Genomic DNA, 12,397 nt, shown 5'->3' on the forward strand with positions numbered 1-12,397 from the left:
AGAGGAACAGGTGCGGGTCATGTGACCGCCGGTTACCAGGGCGATGTGATTGCTCTTGGCGTGCGAATGAAAGGAGAGGGGGGCCCTGGAGCGAGAGGAGGGAAGAGAGGGAGGGAGGGGAGGGAGACAGAGAGAGAGAGAGAGGAGGGGAAGAGAGAGAGAGAGGAGGGAGAGAGAGAGGAGGGGAAGAGAGAGGAGGGAAGAGAGAGGAGGGGAAGAGAGAGAGAGAGGAGGGAGGGAGAGAGGAGGAGGGGAGGAGAGAGGGGAGGAGAGAGAGAGGAGGGAAGAGAGAGAGAGAGAGGGGAAGAGAGAGAGAGGAGGGGAAGAGAGAGAGAGAGGAGGGAAGAGAGAGGAGGGGAGAGAGAGAGAGGAGGGGAGAGAGAGTGAGGAGGGGAAGAGAGAGAGGGAGGAGGGAAGAGAGAGAGAGAGAGGAGGGGAAGAGAGAGAGAGAGAGGAGAGAGAGAGGAGAGAGAGAGAGGAGGGGAAGAGAGAGAGAGAGAGAGAGAGAGAGAGAGGAGGGGAAGAGGAGAGAGAGAGAGAGGAGGGGGACCTGGAGAGAGAGGGGGGGTTCTGGCTGCCTGCCCCCTGGGCTTTGTGTAATCTGTGGCAGGGAGAGCAGGAGCAGTGTAACGCACATGAGGAGAGCGAGAGGACACATCATCCTCTCTCCCTGTCTCTGCCCTGTCTCTGCCCCCCTCCCTGTCTCTGCCCCCCTCCCTGTCTCTGCCCCCCTCCCTGTCTCTGCCCCCCCCCTCCCCTGTCTCTGCCCTTCCCCTGTCCCCCCCCTCCCTCTCTTGTCTTTCATGTTTTTAACCCACTGGCCTCCAGCCCAAAGCAAATAAATGACCCCAAATAGTCGTATCAAACACGGCAGTCTCTCAGGGACTGTTATTGACCCCTCCCCCCCTCCCTCCCTCCCTCCCAGCGTGCGCGCACACACACACACACCTGACGCTACAACACTGGGATCTATGTCTAACAGGAGCAGCAGATCTATGTGGTGCAGATCTGTGGTGCACATCTAGCTGGTGTCTTTGAGAGGTGCTTCATGTCTGCTCCATGTTGGGGGAGAGGGCAGCTTCATAGGTTACAAAGAAGGTTATTTACACAGATGAACACACATACACAGCAGCTAGTTCATAGTTTTGAACTGCAAAGTCCTGTGTGGAGTTTGTGATGCATTCCAGCCTGTGGACTCATGTCTCACTCCTGCGCTCTCTCTCTCCCTCCCCTCTCCCTCCCCTCTCCCTCCCTCCCCCCTCCCCTCTCCTCCCCCCTCTCCCTCCCCCTCTCCCTCCCCCCTCCCCCCTCCCTCCCCCCTCTCCCTCCCCCCTCTCCCTCCCCCCTCCCCTCTCCCTCCCCCCTCTCCCTCCCCCCCTCTCCCTCCCCCCTCTCCCTCCCCCTCTCTCTCCCCCCTCCCCCCTCCCTCCCCCCTCTCCCTCCCCCCCCTCCCCCCCCCCCTCTCCCCCCCCCCTCCCCCCCCTCTCCCTCCCCCCTCCCCCCCCTCCCCCCCTCTCCCTCCCTCTCCCTCCCCCCTCTCCCTCCCCCCTCTCCCTCCCTCTCCCTCCCCCCTCTCCCTCCCCCCTCCCAGCAGCAGCAGCAGCAGTAAGAAGATGGAGCCGGAGGGCGGGGCCAGTGTGAAGAAGGAAGCTAAAAGGAAGAGAGAGCCGTCAGTCAGCTCTGATGTGGAGAAGTCTCCTCCTGCCTCCCCAGAGGAGGAGGATGACGACGGAATACAGGTACACACACGCGCAGAGGTACACACAGACATGCACACACACACACACACAGACATGCGCACACACACACACAGACATGCACACAGACACACACACACACACAGACATGCACACACACACAGACACAGACATGCGCACACACACAGACAGACACACACAGAGACACACACACAGACACACACACACAGAGACACAAAGACACAACCACAGACGCACACACACAGACAGATAGTGACATATTGACAATCCAAACATTAGATGTGTTATGAAAACAGCCTGTCTGTGTTCTGCATAATTGTCCAACTGGAGTTTCAGGTTTTGACGCTTTCTTTCTGGAGGCACAGACAGACAGACAGACAGACAGACACACAGACAGACACACAGACAGACAGACAGACAGACAGACAGACAGACAGACAGACATGTGCCTGGATTAGAGGGCTGTTCTCCCTGCAGGCTCAATCCCTGTCCTAATGGCCAGAGGGAATCATATCACTGTCAGCCTCTAATGCCAGCCTCCAGGACTGCAGCCTCTAATGCCAGCCTCCAGGACTGCAGCCTCTGTCAGCCTGCAGGACTGCAGCCTCTAAAGCCAGCCTGCAGAAGGCTGCAGCCTCTAAAGCCAGCCTGCAGAAGGCTGCAGCCTCTAAAGCCAGCCTGCAGAAGGCTGCAGCTCTCCAGGACAGCCTGTAAGATGACCTTTAGAGCTGAAACCATAGAGATCTCCATAGGAGGCCGGGCACAACCCCTTTACACGCTAGGAAACAGGCACTCTGCAACACGCATGGTCACTCACACCCAGTCATGTACACACACAGTCACACACACGCACTCACTCACTCATACAGTCATGTACAGCCACTCTCTCTCACACACACACACACACACACACACACACACACACACACACACACACACACACACACACACACACACACACACAGTCACATACACTCACTCACACATGCAGTCATGTACAGTCACACTCACACACACACCACCTCCTCATTGCCAGGCATGTGGTAGCTATTAGCAGTAAATGGCCTCCCCATACAATGACAACACAGAGGTGAGTTAGATCCCTCACACACGCGCACACACGCACGGCACCCTCTCCTTCTCCCCCCCCCTCCTCCTCACTCCTCTCCTTTCTTCCACTCTATTTTGTTCTGTTTTTCCATCTCTTCTGAACGCCTTTCCTTTCATCTCCCCTCCACCTCCTCCCCATCCCTCCTTCCCCACTCCCAGGCCTCTTAAACAGCAGCCACGCTGACAGCCTCTAATAGGATGATTACAGCCTGAGCTGGAGGAGAGGTGGAGGCCTGCTCTCCTCCTCCTCCCCCCTCTCTCTGGAGCTAGCCGCCGCAGGCTAGAGGTGGAGGCCTGCTCTCCTCGTTTCTCGTGTCTGTTGGGACTGTTTATGTAGGAAAAGCTTGTCGGTTGGTCTCGTTCAACCGGAGATTCCGGAACGTTCTTCCCAGGTTTCCAGGGTGGTTCTGAGGTGGGCGGGCGATGATGTTCCTGAGCCTAATGTGATAAAAAAAAAATCTCCATCTCTTCTCTCCCCCTCCCCCTCTCTCTCTTTTTCTGTCCCCTCTTCCTCCCCTCTCTTCCTCCTCCCCTCTCTTCCTCCTCCCCTCTCTTCCTCCCCTCTTCCTCCTCCTCTCCCCTCTCTTCCTCCCCTCTTCCTCTCTTCCCCCCCTCTCCTCCCCCCCTCTTCCTCCCCCCCTCTTCCTCCCCCCCTCCTCTCTTCTTCCTCCCCTCTCCTCCCCCCTCTCCTCCTCCCCCCCTCTCCCTCCCCCCCTCTTCCTCCCCTCCTCCTCTCCTCCTCTCTTCTTCCTCCCCTCTCCCTCCCCCCATCTCCTCCTCCCCTCCCCTCTTCCTCCCCTCTTCCTCCCCTCTCTTCATCCCCTCTTCCTCCCCTCTCTTCCTCCCCTCTCTTCCTCCTCCCCTCTCCCCCCCAGAAGCGTCGCTCCAGTCGTCAGGTGAAGAGAAAGCGCTACACTGAGGATCTGGAGTTCCGGATCTCAGAGGAGGAAGACGGAGACTCGCCCAAGTCCCCCTCCAACTCTGACCAGCAGGTCAGACACACACACACACTCGCTCTCTGACACACACACGCACACTCTCACGCACATTCTCGCACGCGCACACACTCTCACACACACAGTTGTGACACACAGAGTGTGGCAGCCTGTAGGGTTTGTTGAGCTGTTCTGCATTGGTGGTCAGTGGCTGTTTGACATGTAACTGAACTTTTATCTCTCTCTGTCTGCGTGTCTGTGTGTGTGTCTCTCTGTGTGTGTGTGTGTGTGTGTGTGTAGGAGGTGACAGACACAGAGGGCCCTGTGGTGGAGAAGATCATGGGATTGCGTACGGGAAAGAAGAAGGTAAAACACTACACACACACACTGTTCACACTCATAACCTACTGTATCAACCACACTGCTGATAGTGGGAACTTCCCCTAATAACACTGTGGTGGAGTTGAGGCCTTGTGAGAACCCATGCGCGCGTGTGTGTGTGAGAGACTGTGTGTGTGTGTTTAAGCTATGGTTTTCTTCGCCTTCTACAACTGCTCCTAAACAAAGCTTGGATTACCTCTGCCAAGAAAAAATACCAGTCTTATCGCACGCACACACACATGCACGCACACACGCGTGCGCTGGCAGGCAGGTCTCCCAGTCAGACAGCTGCCAATGGGTTGACCCCCACCTTTGCACCCAGCCCTTTTTCCACACACACACCCCCCCCATGCCTGAGGAAACTGTAGTTTGGCGTCTGTCGCAGTGCTGTGGTTTTGGCTGGAAGCCAGGCCCCGGGTCAGCCTTGTGTGTGTGTGATTCATGAGTCATCCCTGTTCAGTGCATGCTATAGATGGCTGCTCTGTCACAGTGACTTGTCAGGGCCGCTAGAACACAGGAACACACAGAGTATAAACTAGACACACACTTGTAAGCACACACACACAGTATAAACTAGACACACACTCACACACCAATGATTATGAACACAAGCACATTTTAGACAACACACACACACAGCTACCGATAAGCCTGGTTAAGATGATGTGTTCCGTTCTGACTGTGTTTGTGTTTCAGCTGGAGTCTGGAGAGGAGGTGGAGGTGGAGGAATTCTACGTCAAGTTCAAAAGCTTGTAAGTGCCAACAACAACAACACACACACACACACACTCGTGCTGGCTAACACGTTAGTCCAGCGTGTCATCTAATTTCCTGTGTCTTCAGGGTTGTGTGTGTGTGTGTGTGTGTGGTAATAGATGGTGAACTGTAATAAGGCGTCTGAACTGTTGTGCTGTATTAGATTTAGGAGGAGAGTAGAGGATGTTCTAAACCCTAGATTACTGCCAGTCTGCCACCCTGGGGGGGCGTGTGTGTGTGTGTGTGATGCAGCTTGTGTTTTCTGTCTATTTACCTGCTAGAATATGGATATTTTTATATATGGTGTGTATGTGGCACGCTTTGTGTTTGTACAGTGTGCTAGTGTGTCAGATGTGTGTGTGTGTGTGTGTGTTAGTATATCTAACGTGTGTTAGTATATCTAACGTGTGTGTGTTGGTATATCTGACGTGTGTGTGTTAGTATATCTAACGTGTGTTAGTATATCTGACGTGTGTGTGTGTTGGTATATCTAACGTGTGTGTGTTGGTATATCTGACGTGTGTGTGTGTTGGTATATCTAACGTGTGTGTGTGTGTGTTGGTATATCTAACGTGTGTGTGTGTGTTGGTATATCTGACGTGTGTGTGTGTTGGTATATCTAACGTGTGTGTGTTGGTATATCTGACGTGTGTGTGTGTTGGTATATCTGACGTGTGTGTGTGTTGGTATATCTAACGTGTGTGTGTGTGTGTGTGGGTATATCTAACGTGTGTGTGTTAGTATATCTAACGTGTGTGTGTTGGTATATCTAACGTGTGTGTGTGTGTGTTGGTATATCTAACGTGTGTGTGTTGGTATATCTGACGTGTGCGATGCCTCCCTCCCCTCCCCCAGCTCGTACCTGCACTGTCGCTGGGCAGACCAGGAGGAGCTGGAGAAGGACAAGCGGATTCACCAGAAGATCAAGAGGTTCAAGGCCAAGCAGGCTCTCAACAGCTTCGTGACTGAGGTCAGCCCATACGCCAGCACTCCTTAGACGCCATGTTGGCTCCTCTTGGACACGTGCGCTCGACAGCTGCTGTGACGTACCACATCACTGCTGCTAGGAGCTGACATGCAGGAGGACGCTAACATGCTCTCTCTCTCCAACTCTTCCTGTCCCCTCCCCCTCTCCTCCCTGTGTCTCCTCCTCTTCTCTCCAGATGGATGACGAGCCCTTCAATCCAGATTATGTGGAGGTTGACAGGGTGTTGGACATGTCCGAGAGCACAGACGAGAATGGAGAGGTATGCACACACACACACACACACACGCTCCTGACCCGTCTGCAGATAGTATCTTCAGTCAGCTGGCGTGGGGTGTGTGTCCTGGTGTGATGTTTGGAGCTGGCTGTGATGGTCAGACTGAACTCTGCTCTCTAAACACGCACCAAAGCTGACCTGGCCTTTCTTTGACTGGGAGATGAAAGGGAAAATACTCTCTCTCTCACACCTGCTCTCCAGCCAAAGATGCAGCAATCTGTAGAAATGAAGATGCATTTCATTTTTGTCCTTGAAGCCAGTCGTTTATGTTATCATCATGATGTCCATCAAATGCCGTGTGCCAGAGAGGACCTGTGCACGCCCTCTGAAGCAGCACGCCCTCTGAAGCAGCGTGCTTTAGTAACTTGGAAGGTTCCCCCTGGAGGGTTCCCCCTGGAGGGTTCCCCCTGGAGGGTTCCCCCCTGGAGGGTTCCCCCTGGAGGGTTCCCCCCTGGAGGGTTCCCTCGCATTAGAACTCACTTTTATACTCATCTTCCACATCAGCACCACACGCACGTCCAATCAGCATCTCACAGTAGTGCCTCTCCCCCAGACGGTGTGCCTGTACCTGGTGAAGTGGTGTTCCCTGCCCTACGAGGACAGCACCTGGGAGCTGAAGGCCGACATCGACCAGACCAAGATAGACGAGTACGAGCGCGTCATCTCTCGCCAGCCGCAGACCAAACGTGTGGTGGGTGTCACTCTCCGCCTCCAGCCGGCTCCTGCAGAGTGTGTGTGTGACTATCTGCCCCTGTGTGTGTGTGTGTGTGTGTGTGTGTGTGTGTGACTGTGTTTCTGCCCCTGTGTGTGTGACTATCTGCCCCTGTGTGTGTGTGTGTGTGACTGTTTCTGCCCCTGTGTGTCTGACTGTGTTTCTGCCCCTGTGTGTGGATCATGGGGCCTGTGTGTGTGCCTTGTGTGCACGTGTGTGACTGTGTGTGTGTGTGTGTGTGTGTGACTGGCTTGCATGTGTATCCAGCTCTCCTGGCCCCGAGCCTGTCGTCACTCTGGTGTTACTGTGTCTTTAACTGCTTTCCCAGCACAGGACACACGCCTGTGGTCAGACCTCAACCACCAACCCCACTGTGTGTGTGTGTCACCCCTCCCTCCCACCCTTCTCTGGCCCCAGCCACGAACCACAGTCGTGTGTGCGTGTGTAGTCTTGACATTAACAGCAGGGAATCGGGTGGCTTAGCGGTTAGGGAATCGGGCTAGTAATCATCAGAAGGTTGCCGGTTCGATTCCTGGCCGTGAAAAATGACGTTGTGTCCTTGGGCAAGACACTTCACCCTACTTGCCTCGGGGGAATGTCCCTGTACTTACTGTAAGTGGCTCTGGATAAGAGCGTCTGCTAAATGTAAAATGTAACAGGAGCCTCTCTCTCTGTAGGAGCGTCCCTCCCCAGGAGACTGGCACAAGTCAGAGAGCTCCAGGGATTACAAGAACGGGAACGCTCTCAGGGAATACCAGCTGGAGGGAGTCAACTGGCTGCTCTTCAACTGGCACAACAAGTACGTACACCTGCACTAGTACGCACTGGCTAGTACGCACTCGCTAGTACGCACCTCCTCTGGGTGAATGTGTCACGCAACCACCACTCTATTAAACACTGTTGATTCAAATCTAATGTATTTTTATAGCCCTTTCTTACAAGCAATGTCACAGAGGACTTCACGTACGCCCATAGAACTGCACCTAAACCAGCCTTAACCCTCAAGGTTTATAATTCATATTCTAGATGTTAGTGGGTTCCATGGAAATAAGTTTATACCATACAACTCCTTACAGTGTAGTTAACTCTCCTTGCTGCAGAAGCACACACTAAGGATCCAAAGTTCCTGTTGTATCATGTTATATACATCAGTAGGTTCCATTAAATTGATTTAGAATTAACACCTTTGTTCACAGCTTAGAGGAAGTTCTGTGACATTCTATTTTGGACGTCCATATGTTCCAGTCAATTCCGGTACACACTTCCTCTTAATGTAACCTACAGGCAGAAAAGTAACCACCAGCGTGAAGTAAGAACTAGAAATGTTTGAGTGACGGACACGTGTGTGTGTGTGTACTGGAGCCTCGGATCCTGGTTGTTTTGGTTGGTTTATTGGTTTATATGGTCTCAGGTTACATGTGTTGGGTAACAATTTCGATGTTATGATAAGTTGAGATAGTGATAAGTTGTCAAGAAGTAAGTTTACACAATGCTGGCACTGGATTTTCCTCTTTTGGGGGGGGGGAGATTACTACTGATTATATGGCGTTTTAGTTACTGGCTTTATATTTCTCAGTGTTCCAGCCCAGATAAGCCTGTTGCTGGCATGTGTGGTACATACACACTAAATGACAGTCAAAACCTGTTAGCACATATGTAATGTACTCTCCGCAAGAATGTGTCAGTTACCAGCACATGAACACTCCATATTGTGAGTGGCTAACGTATGTGTGCCAAGCTGTATGGTGGCCACAGCTGGTGTGTGTGTGTGGTATTACACAACCATGTTGTGGGCCCACACACACAGTGTTAACTCCATCCCCAGCGGTCTGTCAGCGGCTATATACCAGACCCACCAGATCTCTCTTAACTGGAGCTCCACCAGTTTCAGAACCAGCCAAAAGCCCTCAAGTGCCCATCCAACATGGCCGCTCGCACACAGTAAACACCACCCCTCCTCCCCTCGCAGGCGAAACTGCATCCTGGCGGACGAGATGGGTCTGGGGAAGACCATCCAGTCCATCACCTTCCTGTACGAGATCTTCCTGAAGAACATCGAGGGGCCCTACCTGGTGATCGCCCCCCTCTCCACCATCCCCAACTGGGAGAGGGAGTTCCGCACCTGGACCGAGCTGAACGCTGTGGTATACCACGGTAGCCAGGCCAGCCGTAGGACCATCCAGGCCTACGAGATGTACTTCAGAGACGCACAGGTAACTGCTACATCTAACTACATGCTCTTATTGTTCTTCCCTTTGGGACTTATTTGGTTTTTCACAATGTATGCTTCATGTTTGGCTACCCGCAATGTTGGGGCTATCTCGTTGTTATGATCAGTGACCTATGCTCTTTTGTAAAACTCTCTCTTGGAAGTCGCTTTGGATAAAAGCGTCTGCTAAATGCATAAATGTAAATGTAACCATGGACTCCACCCCGATGTGACCGTAGCAGACAGTGATGCGACGCATGACCGTAGTCTAGTTGTGAACTTTACCCATGAACCCTCCAGGCTGATGAGATGTACTTCAGGGACATTGAGCTTGATGCAACCCTTCCACAAGCGTCGCGCAGCCAAATATAACCCAGCCCTCAGCTGTGGTAGTCCATCGTCGCAACCGGACGCTGGTTACCTGACCCTAACCCCACTGTCCAATCAGATCCAGGCAGGGTGTCCAGGCCACACGTCACTGCCTCTCCCCAGCTGCCCTCCTTCCACGCTTGTCACCATCCCACACAGAGAGGTTTCCACCCCTGCAGCGCTGTTAGGGCATGGCCCTAATCTAGCGCTGTAATCCAGGTGGACAGTGCAATTTATAGTCCCAGGTGCTAAGGGTTAAATTGATCATCACCTGGCCGGCTGGCACACCTACTCCAGTAACCTCAGATGTGGGCCTTGGCCTGGATTAGCTGGGATTGCTAGTCCTGTTGTGAGTGCTTTGACCTCCTAGGCCTGTTTCTAAGACGGATGAGGAGGATGATTTCGCCCTTCGTCACACTCGTCCATGATGATGATGACGATGATGGTCATGATGACGATGATGGTCATGATGACGATGATGGTCATGATGACGATGATGATGATGATGATCTTCCTTTGCCCTCAACTTTGTTCCTTTTTCATCCTCCTCCCCTCCATCAGGGCAAGGTGATAAAGGGAGCGTACAAGTTCAACGCCATCATCACCACGTTTGAGATGATCCTGACAGACTGCCCGGAGCTGCGTAGTGTCCCCTGGCGCTGTGTGATCATCGACGAGGCGCACCGCCTCAAGAACAGGAACTGCAAGCTGCTGGAAGGGCTCAAGATGATGGACATGGTACGTCCCGGGCCCGTCTGATAGGTCCAAACCCCTGCTCTCCAGATCAGTTCCAGAACTAGTTCCTGTACCTACGAAAGCTTTACCAGTGATAGGCTGTTCTCCAGATTAGTTCTAGATCTAGTTCCTGTCTCTACCAAGGCTTCTGAAGGCTCTCTTAGCAGAGGCCCTGCCAGGTGTCCTCTGACGGTGCTGTTTCTTCCCTCCCTCCCTGACAGGAACACAAGGTTCTCCTGACAGGAACCCCCCTGCAGAACACGGTGGAGGAACTCTTCAGCCTGCTCAACTTCCTGGAGCCGGAGCGCTTCCCCTCAGAGAACACCTTCATGGAGGAGTTCGGAGACCTCAAGACCGAGGAACAGGTACGTGTGTTTCTCTTAGTACGTGTGTGTCAGAGTCAGATGGGTGAGCGGTTAGGGAATCGGGCTAGTAATCAGAAGGTTGCCAGATCGATTCCCGGCCGTGCAAAAAAAAATGACGTGTCCTTGGGCAAGGCACTTCACCCTACTTGCCTCGGGGGAATGTACTTACTGTAAGTCGCTCTGGATAAGTGTCTGCTAAATGACTAAATGTAAATGTGTTTCTCTGAGTGTGTGTGTGTGTTTCTCTGAGTGTGTGTTGAATCCCCAGCTCCTGGTTAGCTGCTCCTACAGGGTAGACGTCCATAATGTATTAATCTGTGCTAGTCTCAGACAAATATTTACTCTCTTCAGTCCCAAGGGGATGTTTAGCTGTTCATCTGTCTCATTTCAGAATTTGCCCCGAAGCGAATATCAATAAAAGTTTAATTGAGATCAGTGGTTTTAAGCTGGAGGCGGTGTGTGTTCGTGCGTGATCGTATGTGTTGGAGTTTTGTTGGTTTCCGTGGTAACGCCTGGTCTCCCTCAGGTCCAGAAGCTGCAGGCCATCCTGAAGCCCATGATGCTGCGCCGTCTGAAGGAGGACGTGGAGAAGAACCTGGCTCCCAAGGAGGAGACCATCATAGAGGTGTGTGTCTGTAACGTCTGTCTGTCTGTGTGCAATGTGTGAGAAATTACTGAAACAATCAAGATATCATCTTATCACATCCTCTATTGCTCAATCTCACTCCCTCCCTGTTTTGAACTCGACCACAGATAGAAAACCACGACTGTGTTGGGAGAAACTGTAACCAGGCTCTCTCTCTCTCCCCTGTGTCCAGGTGGAGCTCACCAACATCCAGAAGAAGTACTACCGGGCCATCCTGGAGAAGAACTTCTCCTTCCTGACCAAGGGAGGCGTGGGGGGGCCAGGGAGTGGGGGTGGGGGCGGGGGGGCCAACGTGCCCAACCTGCTGAACACCATGATGGAGCTGAGGAAGTGCTGTAACCACCCCTACCTCATCAACGGTACGCTGCCCTGGGGCCCTCCTGGGGGGGGGTCGAGATGATTCAGCGATGTGGCTGTGATTCCAGATTCTGTTTTGTGGCTGTGATTCCGGAAGGAATTGTGTGTTCCGTGCTTCTGATTCCGGAATGGAGGCTGCGTTCTGTGGCTGCGATTCTGGAGTGAGTTTTGTGTGTTCCGATGGTGGTGCTGATTCCGGAGTGTTCTGTGCCTCCAGGTGCCGAGGAGAAGATCTTGGAGGAGTTCCGGGAGGTCCACCATGCGGAGATGCCCGAGTTCCACCTCCAGGCCATGATCCAGGCCGCCGGCAAGCTGGTGCTGATCGACAAGCTGCTGCCCCGGCTGAAGGCTGGAGGACACAGGGTCCTGGTGTTCTCCCAGATGGTCCGCTGCCTGGACATCCTGGAGGATTACCTCATCCAGAGACGGTGAGGAGGAGGGGGGGGTGACTTGAAGAGTGGATGGGTTAGAGAAGAGGGGGAGAGAGAGGGATGGGAGAGCTGGGGGCGGCGAGAGAGGGGGGGAGCGTAGGGAGTAGAGAGAAAAGATCTTGAGAGTGGAGACCTAGTCAGTATCATACATGTTAACTGACCCCCCCCTCCCCCCCCAGGTACCCCTATGAGCGCATCGACGGGCGTGTCCGTGGAAACCTCCGCCAGGCCGCCATCGACCGGTTCTCGCGGCCGGACTCGGATCGCTTCGTCTTCCTGCTGTGCACGCGTGCCGGCGGGCTGGGCATCAACCTCACCGCCGCCGACACCTGCATCATCTTCGACTCTGACTGGAACCCCCAGAACGACCTGCAGGTGAACACACACACACACACAACGACCTGCAGATGA

At 53.5% G+C, this 12,397-nt stretch overlaps 1 protein-coding gene across 1 annotated transcript in view; it reads left to right on the forward strand.

Annotated features, from left to right (window-relative positions):
• Positions 1–12,397, forward strand: part of chd7 (chromodomain helicase DNA binding protein 7) — a 56,263-nt gene that overhangs the window by 23,249 nt on the left and 20,617 nt on the right. Inside the window, 13 exon segments of the mRNA XM_062482095.1 lie at positions 4,098–4,129; positions 4,841–4,896; positions 5,756–5,870; positions 6,064–6,147; positions 6,716–6,853; positions 7,552–7,673; positions 8,844–9,087; positions 10,014–10,190; positions 10,409–10,552; positions 11,079–11,177; positions 11,371–11,557; positions 11,773–11,983; positions 12,166–12,361. Coding sequence (XP_062338079.1) covers positions 4,098–4,129; positions 4,841–4,896; positions 5,756–5,870; positions 6,064–6,147; positions 6,716–6,853; positions 7,552–7,673; positions 8,844–9,087; positions 10,014–10,190; positions 10,409–10,552; positions 11,079–11,177; positions 11,371–11,557; positions 11,773–11,983; positions 12,166–12,361 — 1,805 coding nt within the window.

This window comes from Osmerus eperlanus, chromosome 16, assembly GCF_963692335.1.
Source record: "Osmerus eperlanus chromosome 16, fOsmEpe2.1, whole genome shotgun sequence".
NCBI classification, from domain to species: domain Eukaryota; kingdom Metazoa; phylum Chordata; class Actinopteri; order Osmeriformes; family Osmeridae; genus Osmerus; species Osmerus eperlanus.